This window comes from Grammomys surdaster, unplaced genomic scaffold, assembly GCF_004785775.1.
Source record: "Grammomys surdaster isolate TR1022 unplaced genomic scaffold, NIH_TR_1.0 334, whole genome shotgun sequence".
Classification (NCBI taxonomy): Eukaryota; Metazoa; Chordata; class Mammalia; order Rodentia; family Muridae; genus Grammomys; species Grammomys surdaster.
In genome coordinates this window covers 4,525,321-4,547,644 of record NW_021604753.1, presented here as the reverse complement: position 1 = coordinate 4,547,644, position 22,324 = coordinate 4,525,321, and the positions used below count along the sequence as shown (strand labels likewise).

General features: G+C 44.3%; 1 protein-coding gene across 2 annotated transcripts in view; it reads right to left on the bottom strand.

Moving 5' to 3' along the window:
- The window catches only part of Grin2a (glutamate ionotropic receptor NMDA type subunit 2A), a 412,474-nt gene that overhangs the window by 68,597 nt on the left and 321,553 nt on the right, over positions 1-22,324 (bottom strand). For both annotated transcript variants that reach the window (XM_028778371.1, XM_028778372.1), the window contains 4 exons: positions 17,047-17,215; positions 16,793-16,946; positions 10,263-10,388; positions 5,895-6,124 (listed from right to left, as the gene is read on the bottom strand). In XM_028778371.1, the coding sequence (XP_028634204.1) occupies positions 5,895-6,124; positions 10,263-10,388; positions 16,793-16,946; positions 17,047-17,215 (679 nt within the window). The remainder of the gene's footprint in view (positions 1-5,894; positions 6,125-10,262; positions 10,389-16,792; positions 16,947-17,046; positions 17,216-22,324) is intronic.

Below are 22,324 nucleotides of genomic sequence, written 5' to 3'. Positions count from 1 at the left end.
AGAGAGAGAGAGAGAGAGAGAGAGAGAGAGAGAGAGAGAGAGAGAGAAGCATAAGGCTCTGTGGTCTCACTCTGCCACACAGCAAACTTTCTCATCACCAGAAGAGAAAAGAAAGCAGAGCCAGGGCTGCCTTGTAGAGTAGCCGCAGGCTCTGGGGGAACAGCACTCATAGTGCTGCTCATAAATCTAGCTGTTGTAACAGCCACTTCCGATCTCCAGAGACACAGAGAGACGCTCTGTTGGACTAAAAGCCTTCCATTTCATTCTTCAACTGTTGCAGAGTTGCAGCATGAAGATGTGCTTTCCTCTGATTTGCACAGAGACAGACAAATCCTAAGTCTCTGTGAGGTTCTCACATCTTCAGATATCAGCAACAGCCCCACCACCTGGGAACCTTCCTCACTAGGTCAAAGACTGTCACAGTTTAAAACAATTCGCCATACAGTTTTCATTATTACCTGTACACACACACACACACACACACACACACCTTTCTATATGTAACACACTCTGATGGCACAGTGCTGTATTTTTCTGGATTTCAAAGTATATTCATATATTTTAAAATTGAAACAGAATGTATAAAACATAGGACATAAACCATTTTAAATGTATCCTTCACTGGCATTAAGCACACTCAGCTTGAGTAACTTTCGCTGTCATCCATCCACATGTTTCAAAGATCCCAAACCTTTCCATAAAGTTTGTGGCTCACTGGAGACTCAAGACCCCCGGCCTGAAATGCCTCCTCTTTCTCAACTAGATTTATACTGTAGACAGCTCATGTTTCCTACTGGAATAATTCTGGTGAGACTTCCCCCCAGCCAGGCACCCACTCATGCAGAGAGCAGTAGTTGTGGCTTCAGTGACGGTAGAGCTGGTGAAGCAGAGCCTCCCATGTCAGTAGGACCACAGAGCAGCAACATCATCACACGGTCCAAGCAGGAAATGTCCTCCTAGCTCCTTGATGCTCCTCAGCTCCCACTTGGGAACTGGGTTATGTAGAGTAGTCCATGAAGCCCACCGAGCTTGTTTCTCTTACCTATACTCTCCGCATAGCTATGGAAAATACTCATAACATGCTTGCAATGGCATGTAACTTGATTGCTTCGTGCATATCATATTTCGAGTTCCACAGTGGTCACATGTGTGTTGTTCTTGGTGACTGTCATCACCCAGTGAAGCTTTAGCCAGTCACCTTCTAGTGTGGAAAACATGGAATCTTTTCCTAATTATCTTTCATCTCTATCCAGGCTGAGGACAGGTCTGAAGGTCATCTAAGTGAATTAGCTATAAAGTGCACTTATGATGGAGGATACAGACACAAAGCTAAGAGGTGCAATTTGCAAGATAGATTCAGCAATTAACCAGGACATTTCATCCTGTGTTCTTATGAAGCCTAAGCTGTAGACTAGGAGAGATGTGTCTCCCATAACTGTAAATCTACGATACCTAGTAACTGTGTGTACTAGTTAATCATGTGTATAAAGGCACATGTGTATGTGAGTGCGGTGCATGTTGAGGTTAGAGGGAATGTCCAGTGTGGCCAGTGTGGCCCTCTGAGGCCATCCACTTTTTTAAAGACAGAATCTCCACTAGCCTGGAAGTCTCCAAGCAGGCCAGGCTGGCTGGCCTGTGAGTGGCAAAGATCAACTAGGAAGCCCCTCTCAGAACTGGGATAGTTAGCTTGTATCACCATGCCCAGCCTGTTTGGCATAGGATCTGAGAATAGAGCTCAGATCTTAGTGCACTGCAAGACAAGCCCTTTAAAGGCCAAGCTAATCTCTGCAGCACATGCTTCTTGATGGGAAACCAACCAGATGTGCCCTTCAGGGGAGGAAAACTGGTTCAGAGACCTCCCTGCTTAGACTGTGGCCTCCCTCCCCTGCCAAGGCACCATGACTCTGAGAAAGAACAAGCAACTCCCCTGCCCGGGATGCCCTAAGCCCCTGCATGGGTAGTTTCAGGAGTGCAAATCTGTATAATAACTTCCCAGTCTTCAGAAGTGAAGTAGTTTAAACAAGGCAGTGATGACGACAATGACAAGAAGAAACAGGGAGGAGGAAGAGCAGGAAGGGGGAGGAGTGGATGGAAGTGGGAAGGAGGAAATAACACAAGAAGCCCACACATAGTAAGAAGCTTACCCCTAATCCTCATATCCACCTTGCCAGAGCAGAATTAGCATATTTTTTGTTTGAAAGTTGAGCCCCAAGTATACTGAGATCTGAGAAGCCTTATGACCATCAGAGGCCAAGGTTCAGACTTGAACTCAGGTCTGTTTGATCCCAAACAAGATGATCTTCCTCTCAGAGATGAATTCTCTGTCAGTGTCATTCCCAGTGTTTTGGAAAGGGTCTCCACTAACATTCCAGATTTTCTGTATAGTCTCTGGAAGCTTCCTTCACAGATTCACCTACTTGTTACCTAAGCCCAGGTTCATCTGTGCACACTATGGGCCCCAAACATTGTCTTTCACAGTAAGCACTGGTTGAAAAAAACCTCTCAAACCTAAGGGTCACTCAGGTACTCATGATTAAAATAACAAAGCAAAACAACCCCTATGTACCATATTAAAACCAATTGATTCAGTGCAGATTAACATTTTGCAAACTTTCCTAGTGTAGCTGCCCTTAATCTTCTAGGAGCATTTAGATTATTTACTCAGAAATTTTCTGTTTATCGAACTGCATCAAACATTTAATTAAAAGAGCTATCAGTTTGCATTTGACGCTCTGAGTATGGGAGCTGAGCTGGGTCCCGTGGGGTTACAGCATCTGCTACCGGGTACCTCTGAACCAGAAAAGATCAGCCATGTGATTGGTGCTTAAAATTAGTTTTCTTACAAGTGGCCGTATTATTTAGACTACAAACCATAATGCAAGAGAGTTCTGTCTCTTTGTCTTTGAAAATAGGAACAAAAGGTCTGGGAAGACTGGTAGGTAGGGTCTGCTGCAGAAACTTGGGGACCCATGAAATAGCTGGAAATGACAACATACAGGAGTGGGGGAGAAAAGAGGGAGTAGAAACAAGGGGATCCCAGGGGCTTGCTGGTCAGTCAGCCAGTCTATTCCAAAAAGGGAGCTCCTGGTTTAGTAAGAGGTCCTGTTTCACAATCATTGGCCGCTGATGTAGGTGACTGAGAAAGACAATTGGGATTGACCTCTGACCCCGACATGTACCCAAAGGAGCATGATAGAAAGCAAAATTGCTTTTCAACTGATTTTGTGGAAGAGCCTCCAAGTCAGGGTAGAGTTCCCCACTGCCTTCCAGAGTCCCTTCTTCTAGGTCCTGTTCGCCCTGAGCAGGTGGTCTTGCAACTAAGAAAGGGAAGTTTGAGCCTAGAAACAAGCCATTAAGAAGCAGTCTTCCATGGTATCTGCTTCAGTTCTGGCCTCCAGGTTCCTGCCTTTCCTTGGTGATGGATGAACCTCTTCTTCTCTATGTTGTTTTTGGTCAATTTTTGCCATGGCACCAGAAAGCTAATTAGTACAAAGGTACAGGCACAGCTTGAGCATCTCGTGACTTTCTCCAAAAGGGTTAATCCTGGATTCACAGAGAAGAACCAGCAAGCTATGAGGTTACATGGTGTGGTTAGCCCTGGCAGAAAGGTGACAGAGATCTAACTTTTCTGACTCTAGATACAATACTTCAGTAGCCTGTGGAAGGCACTTGCTTCAGATGGGGTTCTCCCATCCAAACCATGAGCCAAAACTTCAGATGTAAGTGACTTAATGATGACAGACTCCAATGCAAACCAATCAGGGAAAGGGAATAGAAAGGGGGGCAGGAAGTTGGCCAAAGGTCTGTCCAATGGTCTCTGTTTGATTTTGTGGCTAGCTCTGAAGAGTGTGCATGCCTCCATCTGTCCATCTGAAGAGGAAATGGGACCTGGGCTTTTGTACTGTTCATGTTGTTTAGAAGTGACCTGTGACCTCAACTCAACCTCTGCAGTTATGAAGACCCTTGCCATGAGCAAAGCATACAAAGTGATAGCAAAGATGTGTAGGATACAGTTCTAGAGAGATTCCAGTGGACTCAAGTGAAGAGCATACATGTTTGACATAGCACTATGAATTTTTGCACTCGGCCAACACTTTGATACCAAACACCTCCTAGGTGCTATAATGCTATAAAAACAAACAAGCAACAACAACAAAAACTCACAAAAACAAAACTGTTTCTTCTCTTCTAGAGTATGAAAGTACAAGCCTCTAATTCCAGCTACTCAAGAGATTGAAGCAGAAGGATTAGAAGTTCAAAGCTTGTCTGCACTACAGAAGGAGTTCACAGCCAGCCTAGGCAATGTAGTGAGACCCAATCTCAAAACAGAAACTAAAAGGAAGACTGGAGGAGATACAGCCCAGTGGCAGTATGCAAATGATCCTTAGTCAGTCCCAGTACTGGGGAGAGAGAGGGGGTGGAGAGAGAGAGACAGAGAGAGAGAGACAGAGAGAGAGAGACAGAGAGAGAGACAGAGAGAGAGACAGACAGAGACAGACAGAGACAGAGAGAGACAGAGACAGAGAGAAAACAGGCCAATTCTGAGCCCCTCCTTCCTGAGGGAACTTTAGCCTTATCGACTTAACCCTTTAACACTCTTCTATGCCCAACACTTCCCTTTTCTCTGATGTTTCCTTGTGTGCTGCTTATTGCTGCCCACTAAAAACGCGAGTTTCTCCAGAGCTATGGCTCAGCCTGTGATGTTCACCCCAGTAGCCTGGAAAGATCTCTCTGCGGGCTTGATATTTTCTCTCCAACCTAAAGTTTAAGGGAGAGTAGCCACAAGAAGATGGGGTAAAATGGCCAACACAGAGGGCCCAGGAAGCCCAGAGGCACCAGCCTAGGGATGAGAGGCCAGGTGCTCCCGAGTCCCCTTTGTGAAAGTGACTCCATTTTTGACCTCTCGCTGTCTCTCCGTTTCTAGGACACCATGTACCTCTTTCTCCAAGAGTGTATTCTGTGGACGAGCTGCAGAGGCTTTTCATGGGCTGATTTTCTACTCAGCAGTTTGCAGATGAATGCTGAATGGGTAGATGCAGACTTATGTCAACAAGATGCGACAGGGAGGTTTTATAAAGAGACAAATTATCCCCACACACGAGACAGAAAATCTCTGCTGTGCTGCAGGCTCAGCATTGCTGAGTTTAGCAAGTCAAGATTTGTTTCCTGAGCTAAAATTTCAATAGGAGAATGAACCCACTTTACTTTCCTCTGTGAGGATTTCTGAATAGTCATTCAAGCCCCACAGTTCTCTCTGGGACTCAGTGCAGAATGGGGCGAGCAGGTGCTATGGTGCCCAGCTTCTGAGGCAGGGGTGTGGTAAAGAGAGTCTAAGAAGAGACAAGGGGTGATAGAAACCTCTGTGTTCATTCCATAGAGTTGGAAGTGTCACTGACCGGGCTGACTTGATCGTACTGTGAAGAACAAATGAAATAATTGTGTCTCTGTCTAGAACTTATAGACAACTTTTAAAAATGTCCTATGCTAGGAATCCAAGGCATGTCATATATACAAGACCTGCTGGAGTTCCCAGAGGGCAGCAGGCACCTATAGCTCTGCTACAGCATTTTTTCTTGTCTAGGCAGCACACCCTCCTCATTATCAAATCCCCAAGGACACTGAGTTCCAACCAGTGCTACAGGGTGATGTTGAGCTAAAGAGTCCCAGTGTGAGCATTCTCACACTGCATGGAGAAGCTGGGAAAGAGACTCCATTACACAACCAGGCCATGAAGTTTAAGATGCCTTCTCTGATATATTTGATAAATATGCAATTTATGGGGGACATCTCCTGCTTCTGGGTTATAGAGTGGATGGTTAGGGTCCTGAATCACCCCTGTTGAGGATAGCAGTTAGCAGGAAACCTCAGTCAGCCAGGAAATGAGCTCTCCTTACCTTCTTGTCACTGAGGCCAGTCACTTGATCCACAAACTCCTCCTGGATCATGAAGGCAGCCAGGTTGGCTGTGTAACTTGCCAGGAAGATGACAGCAAAGAAGGCCCACACTGACACCATGATCTTGCTGGTTGTGCCTTTGGGATTCTGGACAGGCACAGAATTGTTGAAGACCAGGCCCCAGAGGAGCCATATAGCCTTTCCAATAGTAAAAGAAGGCCCGTGGGGAGCTGCAAGTGCAGAAAGAACAGACACAGTGTTTTCTCAGAGTGCACACTTGTGTGTGTGTGTGTGTGTGTGTGTGAACTATGGCAGTTCCCAGTAGCACTAGAGGGCTGAAAGGTAAAAGCACACCAGTGTTCTCTTCCTCCGTTGTCCCTGGAACTTTACTGCAGTCAACCTCTTTTTCGATTTAACATAATTAGCATTTTCCTCACATTTCTATCTCACTGGATTTTGCCACATTTCTTAAAAAGAAAATAGTTATGCAAAAATGAGGGTTTCCGTGAAAAGTAGTGCTAGGACATGTTTTTAAATTTGGATTTGATTTCCATTCGGGGAAACCAAACTCCTTAAAAAATGTAAAGGAGTCCTCCTGCTCCTGATCCTTACCCTCTCTCTCCCCCAGCTGGCCTCTCCTTCTCCTCCTCCTCTTCCTCCTCCTCCTTTCCCTCCTCTCCCTCCTCCTCTCCCTCTTCCTCCTCCTCTCCCTCTTCCTCCTCCTCTCCCTCCACCTCCTCTTCCTCCCCCTCTTCTTCCTCTTCCTCTCTCTCTCTCTCTCTCTCTCTCTCTCTCTCTCTCTCTGCCTTTCTCTCAACTCCTCTTCCCATGCCCTGAATAAACTCTATTCTATACTAAAAAACAAAATGTAAAGGAGAACTTGGAGGAAACAGAATTAGGTGTAGGCTTGATCAAAACATATTATATGCATTTACAAGACTCTCAAATAATTTAAAAAAAATATAAAGTAAATGTAAAAGCAGCCTATAGAAGCAGGTAGTGTGGGGGGATTGCTTCACAATTGGCTACCCCTAAGAACCATTCAATCTGGCAGGAATAGGCCTAGGACTCGAATTCAGTTGCCCCTGGAAATTGGTCCTGTTTAAATTCATATGAAGAGTGTCCACAATATACCAATACAGGAATCACACTCCTTCCAATGGAGGTGTTCAGGAACAGAACAATAGAGCCTAATTCTTCCAACACTCCACAAATGGGAGACATTTCAATGCAGATCACAGAGAATGAACGGACATCGCATTACTCTGCAGTGCTCCCAGCAGTGTGTCCCTTTTGAGATTCATAAGTGTTCCTTGTGACAGGCTTAACTAAGGAGGCAGAAGAATATGTAAGACTTATTGGGATGGGGCATATGAGGACGGTAAAGCAGCCAAGTGACGGTTTTCAAGACTTCGAATTGTACCAAGCCCCTCCTCCCCAAATCAATTTATGTCTTCACTCTGAGAAAGAAAAACTCCTTCTTTAAGCAGAAGGTTAATTTTTGTCATTTAAGTAAATGAAGATATGACAAAATGATGCGCTCAGTTCTCTGCTGGCAAAACCAGCCAAGCGGGCAATAAATAAAGTAGATGCTGGTTCTGTTGAATGGAAGTTCTGGAGTTCTGGGCAGGGACCTAAAAGGAGACTCCACTGGAGGGCAGACACTTTCCCACATACAGACAGAGCCCAGCATGCAATGCAACGCGTGAAGAAGGCAGTTTTTGCCTATGATTTTCTAGAGTTACTCCCAAGAGGTCAAGAACTCTTGGTCAATCTAGCTAACTTCATTAGCTACTTAAGTACAGAAGTCTCACCAGAAGTGACAGCCATTCGGGAATCAGAGACAGGGGCAGAGAGTGGGATCCTTGGGACATTTTGGAAATTCCTGATTCGTGAATGGTAGAGCCCCTCTCAATTAAGTCTTCTTCCTACTTCAGGTCTTCCATCTTTCATCTTCCTTGTTTGTTTGTTTCTATTGCTGGGAGTGGAGCCCATGGCCCTGCACACACTAAGCTGCAACTTTAGCCCTTCTGAAAGGTCTGTTAAGACTTGCTCAGACTAGTCTAGGACTTGCTTTGTAATCTAGGATGACCTTGAAGGTGTCCTGCATCAGTCAGTGGCTGAGATGACAGGGCTATCTCACCAGGGTTGGTTTCATTGACAGGGCTACACTACCAGGGTTGGTTTTACTGACAAGGTTGGTTTCACTGGCAGGGCTACACCACCAGGGTTGGTTTCACTGACAAGGTTGCTTTCACTGATGGGGCTACAAGACCTTGGTTCTACTGTGGGGGGCTGTACCACCAGGGTTGGTTTCCTTTTCTATTTCTTAGACAGGTCAGGGTGAGTTCTAACTTCAGACATTTCTATACTGAATGTTCTTTTATGTTTTTCTTACAACTAAACCCTTCCTTTAGATCTCAGCTGAACACTGTTGATACTAAACACCCTTCCTTGTCTTAGCATCCTATCTAAAAGCAGTACCCCATCCCTCATCATCACATGAGTCTGATTTGTCAGCCTCCTGTGATTTTCTGCTATCTGTGATGACTAATTAATTTGCTTACATCTTGTCTCTCTAGTTAAGTCCTAAAGTCCATGAGCGTCAGGACTGCTCCATCTGATTCACTTTGCTGTCTCCTGGACCTGCATGGGGTATCACACACAGAGTGTACTCAGTAAATACCCATGCAATGAATGTGGAATGCACAACTGCATACTCAGATGATAAAAGTCCTGTTTTACCCTAGCTTAATCATCACAAGGAATGACCTCAGTCTCCACTGGGTTGAAAGCTCCTTCACAGTTCATCCCTTACTTAAACACACCGAAAGATATGGCACTTAGCTGATTTAGAAGATGACAAGCAAGGTATTTGCCGCTCTTCAACAGCTAAGGAGTAGAAGGAGTTGAAGGAAAGAATGTCCCTAATAAACTGGCATGACCTCTTGTGACCTCTTGACTGCTTCTAGTATTAAATGTTTCAAGTAAAATGTGCTGTGTGTTGAATTAAAGGATGAACTATTCTGGAGGAATATTTAAGATATCAAGTCTTCTTCTTTTTGGGGGAGGTGGGGGGCAGGTGGGAGTACCAAACCTGTGGGTCTTGTACATGCTGGGCAAGTAATGTGGCCCTGAGCTCCATTTCTGTTCTCAAGGACTCCTGTTCTCTGAAATAGCAAGGAACTTTGGGAGAAAGGGATTTGATGCTAGCATCTTTCAGGTAACATTCACTTAAGGAGGTGCCATGCATTAAGAAAAATCGATTCAAAATGGTGTGATGTGTTTAGCAATTCTCTTAGTGTGTTATAACCAATGCTTATCTTTACATTCCCTTTTCTGTCTACCAATTCTGTTCTTACCAAGCACGCTGCACGATGATCCAACACATCAAGGGGAAAATTTAATTCTGGAGAAATACACCATTTCATAGTTGCATTTATTGTCAAACTAATGCAAATATGACTCAGTAGTTTGAAGGGTGTTCTTAAAGTAGAATCTATCAGGTCATTTTATTTGCAGAGACTGAAATTGAGACTTGCTGCAATTTTACTATTTCTTTTGATCTACATTTTAAAAATAAATTGCCAAAACCTTTCAACTGTTTTCTCAACAAAATGAATATCAATGATTTTTTACCTAACCACTATTGACTACAAATCATAACAAGATTAAAATGTTCCTTACTTAAATCCTGTTTTAAGTTCAAGTAAGTAAATCCTTCTTATCATATGAATGTGCCAATGCTACTCCTATGAAGACTTACAGCAATGTGTGGTAAAGTCCTCTAAAAGAATATCTCTTTGTGTCTCTCTGTCTCTGTATCTATCTTTCTCTCTCTCTCTCTCTCTCTCTCTCTCTCTCTCTCTCCCTCCCTCCCTCCCTCCCTCCCTCCCTCCCTCTCTCTCTCTCTCTCCCTCCCTCTGTGTGTGTGTGTGTGTGTGTGTGTGTGTGTGTGTGTGAGAGAGAGAGAGAGAGAGAGAGAGAGAGAGAGAGAGAGAGAAAGTTATGCATCTATGTGTATGTGGACACACCCAGCTGTGAGACCACATGTGCAAACACATGTGATAGCCTGAATTCAAAGTCAGGCATCTTTCCTGTGTCACTCTCCACCTTAATGCTTTCAATTTAGAGCTCACCAACTGGCTAGACTGGCTACTGTGCAAGACCCCAGAATCTGCCTGTTTCTGTTCCTCTACATTTAGTGCTGGGTTATGAATGTTCACCATGGTATCTGGTTTATTACACAGGTGCTGGCGATGCAAACTCAGGTCCTCATGGTAACACAGCAAGCACATGACACACTGAGCCACCCTTCTAGCCCTGAAACAGCATCCACTTTATCCTAGGTTCCTGATGCATCCTTACCTTTCCCTTTGGCTAAGTTTCTGTTGTAGCCAACAGGACTGAAATATTCAAAAACGAAGACAGCAATGGCAGAGACAATGAGCAGCATGACGAACATCATCACCCAGACAGAGGCGCTGAAGGGCTCTGCAGAGAAAAAGATAGGACAGACACAAAGGAAGTCAGTTCTTCCTCTCCTCCAGCAGAAATCCAACCTACCCTCGTGCAAGCTTGTGCAAAAACTTGTTGTCATCAAATCTGTTCATTCTAAAGAAGCTGTACACTTTGATTCATATGTGAAACCATTCTTTATAAAATTTTGTGAGACACTTTATAAGATTGCACATAAGATGATAAAAATAGAGGAAAAAATGTGGCATTATACAAACCAGGTCAAGGATAATATAAGCCAAAAAGATTGATAAGATGAGAAAAAAATGTTAGGCTGCAAATAAACAGGGCACAGGGTCCACATGATCACAGAACGTTCTAGAAAGCAAAAACTGAGGAGAAATAAGCCAGACCCAAATAGTTAGTATATGGACTCTACTAATACGTGCTGTTAAATTTTACATTCATTTTTACTTTATATACTAGTAGTGAGGATGTGGGGGGGGGATTTCTGAAGTAGAAGGAAAATTACAACCTGTTATAAAGGATTATAAAATCATGGAATTGACAAGAATAGTAGAAGGTCATAGTTTACCACCCTCTTGTGGGGCAGTGGGCTGTGAGAAGCAGCTGGGTACCTGGTTGAGCACAGGCCTGGAACCCCCGATAATACCCTAATGGAACGTAGTTGTTTGGCCTTGCTCCTGGGCCCTGATTCTTTTCACTTATCCACAGCCCCTCCCAAAAAAAGGATTGTGGCCTTAGGTCATGGAGCACAGATAGCTCAGATAGAGAGCATGACTACAGGCACAGAGCCTCAAGAGATCTCCATATTAATGAGATACCTAAAGACCAGAGGGCATAGCCAATTAAGCTTTCCTTCCCAGATCCTCCTCCTTGCAAAAGATATTTAACCTCAGGCCCGCCCCGAGGACAGGGGAAGGGGTACAGCTTCATCCACTTTCCGCCATGACAATTAACCTTTTAAAATCATGGACTTCCTCTCGAACTTGGGGCCCTGCCATGGAGGACCATCCAACTACCAGCTGCTGCCTAATCTCCTGCCCGAGGACCACTCCAGCCATGGAATCCTGCCAACTCAAGCAAGCTAGCCAAGCCACCCGTGATCCAGCCAAGCGAGTCACCTCGACCAAGAGTCTCACCCACCCTGCTGCGGGTCACTGCCGGAGCTTCTCTCCCTATCCCCTTTTGGCTGCAGGCTGGTCCAGCCCAGCTGAAGGCTGGTTCAGTCCATATGCCCCCGTCTCAGTTCTTCTACAGTCTCCCAGTGGCGCCTGGGTGCCCAAGGGCTGAGACCACTGGTCTCTCGTCAGCCGCCTCAGCCCAGAGACCCCCAATCCAAGAGCTTTGGCACCGCAGGACCTCAGGCTGGGATCTCCCTATGCCCAGAGTAGAACTCAGTGGCTTCCCCTTAACCCAGCATCCGCCTGGCGCGCCTCGTGGAGTGAACTCAGTCAATTTCCTGCCCTTCTGCTCCCTGAGCCGAGGTTTCAATTGCCTGGAGGACAGAGACATGGGATCCACAACTCAGCCCAACAGGACCCATGCCCACGCACAAGTGCTACAGCCCCACACCCTTTGACTACAGATGAATGAGATCTCCGTGGCCTATGAATCTGACTGATGTGGGCAATGGACTTAAATACAAGCAAAAGTCATTGGGAAATATTATTATGTTCATGGGATAATTCAATAAGACATCACTTAAGTAGAGGTGATGAAGTCTGGGATGGGTAGGTGGCTGCTTCCTCTGAGTCATGTGAACAGTTCACTGGACATACCTTGGGTAGCAGGCAGGTATCTGCCTACAGAGAAGTGTGTGGGGCACAAGGTTCTAAGTCTGACAACATTCTAGAGAGGTCAGAGATCCTGTAAATAAACAAATGCTTCCACTTAACCTGATTGAGAATGTGAATTAGCTGATTAAAGCTGTGTTATCATGCATGGCATAGATTAGTTAGAAAATTTAGCAAAAGAATTCTTAATGAACATGTTTCCAGCTGATTGCATGGTTGGGGGGATATTACCCACAGACACAAATTAACTGAAAGTCATTTTTTTCTCAGAAAAAAATAAAACACTTTTGAGAGTAAAGCACAATTTGTGTGACAAAACCACTTGATGGTGCATACTTGGTTATTTTTCTGAAGTTGTATGAAGTTGGTAATATCGCTCAGGAATGAAGTCTGTGGTCCAACACAGGCAGGTTAGAGAGAGATGATCTTATGGCACAACAAGGAAGCAGTATGTCTAAACTTTAATGATTCAGGCCTGGAGCAAGTGTTTTATAATGCACTTTCAGTGTTTTGAACATGTTAAAGGGCTGCAGGTGATGATGGTACAGCTTCCTAGTTTAACACAAAAGCGAACTCAAGGAACAGAGCCTGAACCTGAAATTGATCTTCGCTGATTTGAGCTGGAGTAATAAATAACATTATATTCCTGGAATCAGTCTTATTCGGTAATGAGGTACATCCAAAACGGGGGATAAGTAGATGGATAATTGGGAAACCACAAAAGTATTTACTCACCAAGAATAAAGATTTTAAGTTAGCTCTGCAAGCAGGGCACTAATGGCAAGGCACTGAGAAGTTACGTGAGCTTTCCCGGGGAAAGCCTTCAGCATTTTAAATGCTGTATAAATACATCAAACAGTGGACAGAATAACAGATTCCATGATTAAAACCAGAAATGCTAAGGGTGATGTACTGAACAAGAAACCCCCAGTTAATAAAAAACACACTCGCTAATTAACTCCCATTTCTCTATAGGACCTGAGAATGTCATAAGAATTAGGAACAAATCACTCCTGCGTTCTGTTCACATGTCAAGATTTTTAAACCCACGGCAGTTTGGTTTGGCAGAATACATGCTACTCACTAACATACTAGTCAGAAAACTGACCCCAGCCACTGAGTCAAATGTTTTCTCACTGGAAGGTGACGTCACTAGTCTCTCTGCTTGTGATCATGCATCAGAGATCAAAGGCTCTGCTTCAGGAGTCTGATTTTAAATTTTATTGAGCTTCTATTTACTTTGTGTATGGTACATATGTGTAGGATGTGTGTGCATGCATGCATGCACGTGTGTGTGTGTACGTGTGTGTGCTTGCCATGCAACTTGTACCCATTGGTTCTCGCTGTCTATCCTGTGGGTCTCTGGGACTGAACTCAGCAGCTAGGCTTGATGGTGAGTACCTCTATCCATTTAGCCATCGTATTGGCCCAGTGTTCTTGTTTTAATAGATGAAGTAGTTGTTTGTGTCCTGCTACTTGCAGGCACAAAACAAATATAAGTGAGCCAGTCTATAGCATCTGAGGAGTGACCCAGAAATATCTTACATAGCTGTGAGTTATATCCTCCAATGGTTTAAAACAGATTGAACATTCATCCAGGAAGGAGTGTCAGTGTGGGAGGTTCCAGGTTAGCATTTGTATGGATCAAAGAAGCTAACCGGCTCAGCAAGCTCTTAGAATTAACTAGATGGAAATATTACAAGAGACGTCATCTTTGTCCTTGAAGATCGGCTGGTTATGCTTTTACACAAAAGCTCAGCAGCATTACCTGGCAGTCATTTCCCGTGTGAGTTAATGGAGTTTGTGGAAGAAAGAGAATAGGAAATAAGGAAAACCGGCACAGTCAGATTTTGCACGTTTAGGCTCTCTGCATGGCAGAGCCCATGATGGAAGCTTGGATCATTATGACTTTCAAACCCTGCACATGATGTCTGTAAGTAAGAGGTGCACGGCCAATCCATCAGTGTTGTAACTACAGGGTGCAGAGACAATCCAACAGATAGGGACGCAATCTGGTGACCAGGAAAAACACTAAACTTACTGTATGAAAACAGCTTTGGAAACAGCTCCTTCCCATACAATTTATTTTATTTTTAAAGAGACAGTATGAAGAAGGGGTGTGGAATTTGGCAAAAGAGTTGGATTTTTATGGAAATATTCTACTGATGCAGGTAAGATGAAAAATCTACAGAAACTGGGTTGAGGCCAGATTCAATATCAGCGACCCATTTTTATGAGACAAACAACTTGCTTTTCTTCGTCTCTGATTGCACTGGAAAAAAGAGTTCTTTCTAGTTCAGGGACATGGGCATTCTGTGAAAAGAATGTTTCTCTCTCCTTTACTGCATGGATGCAGTCCTTCCTCCACTTTTTCTTAACGCTCTGGGCAGCTGTGTTGTTAAACAGTCTGATAGACGATATAGGGAAGGAAAGCAAAGGAAGCTAAAGACAGATGCCCGTCTCATAATGGCTGAGAGTCCACACTACAGGCAGCAGGAGCCAGTTGCATTTTTTTCTGGTGTAATGAAGCTCCCTCAAGATAAGGATCTCGGAATCCGTGTCAAACAAAAGGACAAAGGGGAGAACATAACAAGATATGTCTTTCCCGAGCTCGTTATTAGACCAACAAAGGTTGTAAAAACTGAAGTAACATGTACAGAAATCAGATGCAGTGAATGGCAAGGATTTCAACAGCTTAACTGGATTATCAGAAATGAAAATAGTCATTGCATATGCTGCTGAGAATAAGGCAGTCTCCAAAACCCTGTTAGTCAACACTGCACGTAAGGAAGAGTGGCTTGGCAGTGACGCACGCTGCTGATAGGGGCAAGGAGGAGCACAACAGTGGCTTGAAGTAGGTGTCCAGGAGCTGGTTTGCCTTTGCAAATGTTTGTTTGTTTGTTTGTTTGCTTATTATATTCAACGTGTGTGCTTGTACCTGGGTGTATCTATGTATACCAATGCATGCAGTACCCATGGAGGTCAAGATAGGGCATCAGATTCTCTGTAACTAGAGTCACATGCCATTGTAGGCTGCCATGTGAGTGTTGAGAGCTGAATCCAGCTCTTCTGCAAGAGCAGTAAGTGCTCTTAACCACAGAGCAATCTCTCCAGCCCTTGTGATTTTCTTTAATGATGTTTTCCTGTCTCTGGAAACGCATAAATTTACTTGACCTTAATAAAACCATTTTCCTTTGCTCACACATCTTTCCTCCTGAGACAAAGGCCTCTTTCCATCTTCCCAAATACAGCCAAACTCACTTATAAGGGAATGTTAGGGAAAAGTTAGTAATCGGAACTTCATGATGTTCAACAAGATAACTTGTAGAAAATAACTTACAATAACCACACACGGTTGCTTTAAAGAAGAAATTAATTGTGCTTGGCTGTATGCCACGAAGTTTCTACAACTCTCACCTGGATGCACATGTGCATACAGTTCTGTGCTCATGGGCCATGGACACAGGAAAAGTAACTCCACCCCAATTATCTTTTATGCAAACATATTTATTAGCTGTCTAAGAGAAAAGCTAAAAGCATTTCCTATTCTACAAATGATGTGCTATAAAAGGTAGCCATGCTTTAAAGTATGAGTCCATTAATTCTGAATCAGTGTATATCCCTTAGACTGCTTCTGCGTGTTATAGTCCTGGGATAAATCATTGGGTGGTTTCCATTACTTTTGGTATGTACATGATTGCTGAAAGGAAGGTGTGCATGTGGATAGGAAACAGAGATTCACAGGCTTTTTAAGAATTAACTGTGGACAGTTTTATTTATTTTAAATGTTTTCATGGTTTCAGCAATGTATTTTTATGCTACATAATCACGATCGGTATTGGTATTTAAATACATGATGGTGTTTATCAGCAGAAATGCCCAAGGTAAAGGTAAGTGAAAGAGCTTGAGCTGGGGGGACAGGGAAGCTGAGGGGACAGGAAGCTGAGGGGACAGGAAGCTGAGGGCACAGGGAAGCTAAGAGGACAGGAAGCTGAGGGAACAGGAAGCTGAGGGGGCAGGAAGCTGAGGGCACAGGGAAGCTGAGGGGACAGGGAAGCTGAAGGGACAGGGAAGCTGAGGGGACAGGAAGCTGAGGGGACAGGAAGCTGAGGGGACAGGGAAACTAAGGGGACAGGGAAGCTGTTTGTTGTAAAGTTCAAGTGTAACATTCTTTGGAATGTTCATCTGTGATCAAATAAAACCAAACAAGGTCTAGCTTTGTTCTATTTTTTAAGCAACTAAAACTGAGCATTTTTAATTTCCTTTGTGTGTGTGTGTTTAGGGGATGCTGGGGTACTGTCTCAGACACCATTCCTTGTATGTCACCTGCTTTTTTGTTTTAGATGAGTACTCTCGATTGCCTAGAACTCACCAGTGGGCTAGGCTAGCTGTCTTCTTCTCCCCAGAGCTCTGATTATAAGTGTGCATCAGCACTGGCAGCTCTCCTACCTGAGACCTGTGGAAAAAATTCAGGTCCCCACTCTTACACAGCAAGCTCTTTGCCACTCTTACACAGCAAGCTCTTTGTGAATGCCGGTATCTCCTCAGCTCAGAATGCCACTGGCTTTGTTTGTTTTGCTTTGTTTTTGCAGGGAACAAATCATTACTATGAAGTTCACATACCAAGGAAAGCAGAAGGGGAGACAGTGCCATTACTCCTGGAGACCATGACGCTGATTCCTGTCTCCACAAAGGGCACCGAGAAGTCCACCACTTCCGAACGCTCCTCGTTGATGGTGAGGGAGCCCACGGCCATGACTGCTCGTTGATAGACCACCTGGATGGCAGAAAGAACAGCTCCTTAATCCTCTCCCCACAATCCCACCGCACCCCACAACCCTCTGCTGGGATGAGAACCTGGAGCAAAGATGACTTACTTCACCTATCATTCCATTCCATACATTGTTAACCTTTTTCCCATGCTTCCCATTGGTCACCAGATAGAGGTCATAGGTAAACTTCACAGTTCTGGACAGCTTCTTGAGGATGTCGATGCAGAATCCCTTGCAGCACTTCTTCACGTTCATCCCTTCATTGGTTGAGTTGCTGCCAAGAAAAATCCCAGGATCACAAAACGTTACTCTTGGAAGGTTGTGTTCTTGGCTACATATACATCTTATTTTTAGATGAGATGTTGAAGCTCATAAAGGGAAAGAGAGTTGTGAAAGCCAAAGTTGGAAGTGTTCTTTAGTTTAGTTTTCCTCTCTCTCTCTCTCTCTCTCTCTCTCTCTCTCTCTCTCTCTCTCTCTCTCTCTCTCTCTCTCTCTCTGTCTCCCCACAGACATGTGTAACAGTAAGAGAAGAATCCTGCTATTACTCTCCACTTTAATGTCGTGTGATAGGATCCTTCACTGAACCTAAACACTTCCCATTTTGTCTAAGTTGGATGGTTCAAAAATCTCTCAGGGTATGTTTCTTTCCATCCTCTGCCCAACGCTCGTGTTACAGGCACGCATAGCCATGCCTGCCCAGCTTTCAGCATGGATGCTGAGTATTCAAACTCGGTTCTTTGTGTGTTCATGTTGTGCAGTCTTAGCTACTAAGCTACCTCCTGAATCCTTGTTTTGTGAGGCAGGGTTTTATGCTGCTCAGGTTGGCCTCAGACTCTTTATATAGCTGAGAATGATGTTGAACCTCCAATACCCAAATCGCTACCTCTTGAGTACCAAAATTACAGGCTGTTGTATGCTAGGCAAGCCATCTCCCAGCTGAGCTATATCTGCAGACTCCCAATTCTTACTCATAACAACTGACATGTATTAATTGACACCTATTGAATAGGCTCTCTGGTAAGTCTGTATACTAACTGTGGCTTCACCTCCCTGACATCTCTCTAAATTTGGTTCAGCTCGCATCCCCATTACCAGAAGATAGTTCCCAACATGATTTTTAAAAAAGAGTTTCAAACACATAAAACCTCTTGAGATCACGGTATTGTCATCTGATCTAAACTAAATCTTAAAAAATAACTTATTAGAAAATGGAGCAGAAAATTTGAAATCCTTCAGGAGAATGAGGTTTTCCTGTATCTTTATGCTTATGACGCCTTAGAGCTAGAGGAAGATGTGAGGGCACCTAAGAAAGTGACTTAGAATCAGAACACTGGAGTTTTGTCTTGTTCTGAGGCTGTGGATTTTACCTATTAATGAGCTGCCAGTCAAGGGAGGGATTATTAATAATATTCTTTTGTGTAAATGCATGGCATGAAATACAAAGATGCTTTTGAAGGACAACACCTTAGGCCAGAAAAATATCCTGGGAAGGCACAGCAAGGCTGGGAGATGGATCATTGTGTAAGGCACCTGCAGCCTAAATACAAAGATGAGATCCCAGAAGCCACATAAAAGCCAGGCAGACATGGTAGCTCCCTGTGATCCAGGCATGCGAGGCAGAGATAGGAGGCCCACTTGCTACACTAGGAAGAACTGGTAAATTCTGGGTTCAGTAAGAGACTTTGCCTCAATAAATCAAGTAGAGAACAATTAAGTAAGACTTCTGATGTCAGCTTCAGGCCTCTACAAGTATACATAAACATATGCATGCACATATGTGTCCTATACATTTGAACAAGCATAGACTCATACACATACATTGCCAGGAAAAGATCCCTATAGCTTTGTCACATTGAAGGTGACCATGTAATCTCCCAAGGAGCTGCTCTTTACAGCCACCTGGCTTTACTCCCTCCCTAGGCCAGATTCTAAGGACATTCACACAAATACTTCACAGTCAAAGGAAGCACTGTGGTCTCAAAAACAAGTAGGAAATTGCTTCCAGAGAGTCTTCCCAGAAGATCAAGGTCCCTTTTAGATACTATACTCAATACAAGCATAAGCATAAGTACACAAAATCAAATCTCTACAAAATAACCATTTATAAAATTTGATGAAAGCCGGGCGGTGGTGGTGCACACCTTTAATTCCAGCACTTGGGAGTCAGAGGCAGGCAGATTTCTGAGTTTGAGGCCAGCCTGGTCTACCGAGTGAGTTCCAGGACAGCCAGGACTACCAGGACTACATAGAGAAACTCTGTCTCAAAAAAAAAAAAAACCAAAAAACAAAAAAACACTAAAATTTGATGAAATAGGAAAGTTGCTATACTTGACTGGTGGGATATTTTATCTTTCCCACATTTTCTACTGGGTATGTATTCTGCACATAATTGGACACACACACACACACACACATACACACCAGGCCTCACAGATATCTAGCAGTGTCTCCATACACGAATGTGGACATGTTTGGCAGTATAACTTTCGTGATGGAGTGGGTTGCAAAAGGCATCTTTTTTTTCTTATTTCAAGGTCTTGGGTGGCCTCACTTGACTCCTGGTTTTAACAATTTTACACCTGACCCTTTCCCAGACTTCTATTCAATGATCTGGCTTCCCTTGGCCAGAAGCATCATGGTGACTTCTCTGTCTTAGCCTAGAACCCAAGTGATCTTCCCTGACTTTATCATATGCAACATCTGCATATAATGATTGGTGGAGCCAGTGCTGTGAAATTATAGGAAGTGTAGTACCTGTTTGACCCCACCAAACAGAGCAGAGCGTTTAAGGTAGATTTAAAAACAATAGAAACATGGTCTAGATGAAAAACAATAAATACACTCAGCTAATGGCAGGTCTAGTTGCCGTTTTCCTTTCTGTATATGTAGCATTGACACATGTGCCCTGATCAGATTCTCTTTCTTTCCCCTGGCAACTGCATCACACACTGAGGCTTCTTCCTCCATTTGGCCAAGATTTCTGGGACATGCTAGATGAAATATGCCCCATATTTTAGAGTCAGAATCACAAGATTCTCTGACCTTGCAAAAAGCCCCAGCCAGCTTTTGAACTAATAACATTCCTCGACCACAAGATTTATTTCTAGATGGATATGATCATAGTGAATGCTCACCCCACAGGCACCCAGTGAATGCTTCCTCTATGTAAGCAACTAGGTCCCAGACACAGCATGAAAAAGACATGCAAAATTACTAATTAAATTCATTATTTTTGCTGTGGATACAGAGCACATGAAGACTGCAAATGTCTCATGATTCCTTCCCTGGCCTTTGTGCGGGTGAAGTGGGTGTGGCTTAATCTCAGAAAAGCCTGGGAAATCATGGGCTCAGCTCGCCACCAGCACTCAAGGCAATGATGCTTCATAGACATAAATATAAGGGAAGGGGGCCAATAAGACCTGTGGTTCAGTGGCCATGCAATTCTCCTGTGTAGTCTGTGGCAGAAAGCAACCAAGTCAGACCTGAGCTATGTGTAGAGCCTGGGCTTGCCAGTACAGGCTAGAGAGCTTAGATAAGTGTCCTCACTCCTGAATGGAGAGGCCAACACTTCACAGGACGACTAGGAACATGCACGGCTTGAGTGTGAAGTGTCTCCCACAGGCACATATGTTGGAACATTTGGCCACCAACAAGTGGCTGCTGTTTTGGGGGGATGGGAAACTTTTGAAAGGTGAAGCATCACTGGAGAAAGTGGGTTGTTAGGAGGAGGATCTTGAGGCTTATATCCCAGCCTCACCTCATGTCAATGAACTGCTGGTTGGTCTGTTGTATGAGAAGACATAACAGTGTCAAATGACCAGAGGTAGAGCCATACCCACCACCACACCTTCCTCAACGTATCAGTTAACTTTCTAGTTACTGTGATGAAATACCTGACAGAAACAAGAAAAGGAGGAGTGTACACACACACACATTTATAATTTTTTTAAATGGAGTCCTTCTCTTCCCTCCAGTAATTTGACAGGTAAGGAATTTTTTGTAAGAATGACCATTTCTCCTGGCAGATCAACGCAAACAATCTTTCCAATTTTCTCTCCATACCTTCAACATTTAGCAGAGCAGACAGGAAGCCATTCATCAGATTCTAAAGACTTGTGATTTGGATCCTTGCACAGTTCCTTCCACTTTGGAAATTGATCTCATCTGTGTTAATATCAGGATTAGTGGATCCTGATATATTTCTATTGATCTCAGTTAAATCCAACACAATTTTGCCAAGACACACAGGCACAGCAAGCCCCTTGAATTTCCCCATGCAAAGGGTGAAGTAGAAAGCTACTGGTTCCCTGCAGGACCTCTAAACACAAACTTGAATGTTTTAAGCTGTTTAATCTTCAATAGAAAAGTTAATTCTCTTAAAAAGAGCAATTTATTTCGGCTCATGCTTCTTCATAGAAACAGAACCTGGGACTTGGTGATATACTTTGTTTTGCCTCTTAGGCTACTGACTGCTGTATTAATAAATCTCATCACAGCATAGCATAGCATATCCTCATGCATCCCAGCCTGGACTCAAGTTCATCATGTATTTGAACATAACTTTGAACTTATGGTTCAAAGTTCCTCTTCTAGACTTAAAGCCTTGTACACAGCATCCAGTTTCTATAGTGCTAGGGATTGAACCTAGGGCCTCATGCATGCTAGGCAAGTGCTCTATCAACATTTCCCAGCAGGGCTATTGACTTTATACCTCACTCCTCCTGTAGACTTTGAAACACAAGAAGCCCCACCAGACTGGCTATTTCAGACAGTGTCGTCATGGTCAGAGACATCCTGCTGCGGTTAAGTTCTTTGCTTTGTGGGATACATTGCCTTCTTCATCTCATCAACTCCAGCTCACAGAATCCCACTCCTGTGTTCGAGCTCCTTTCCCAACTCTCTCCTCTATGGTCCTCCCAGCCGACTTCTCCCAGCCCACTCCTCCCAGCCCACTCCTCCCAGCTCACTCCTCCCAGCTCACTCCTCCCAGCCCACTCCTCCCAGCTCACTCCTCCCAGCTCCCTCCTCCTATCCCACTCCTCCAAGCTCACTCCTCCCAACCCAGTCCTCCCAGCTCACTCCTCCCAGCTCCCTCTTCCTATCCCACTCCTCCAAGCTCACTCTTCCCAGCCCACTCCTCACAGCTCACTCCTCCCAGCTCACTCCTCTTAGCCCACTCCTCTCAGCTCACTCCTCCAAGCCCACTCCTCCCAGCTCACTCCTCCCAGCTCACTCTTCCAAGCCCACTCCTCCCAGCTCACTCCTCCCAGCCCACTCCTCCCAGCTCACTCCTCCCAGCCCACTCCTCCCAGCTCACTCCTCACAGCCCACTCCTCCAAACCCACTCCTCCCAGCCCACTCCTCCCAGCTCACTCCTCCCAGC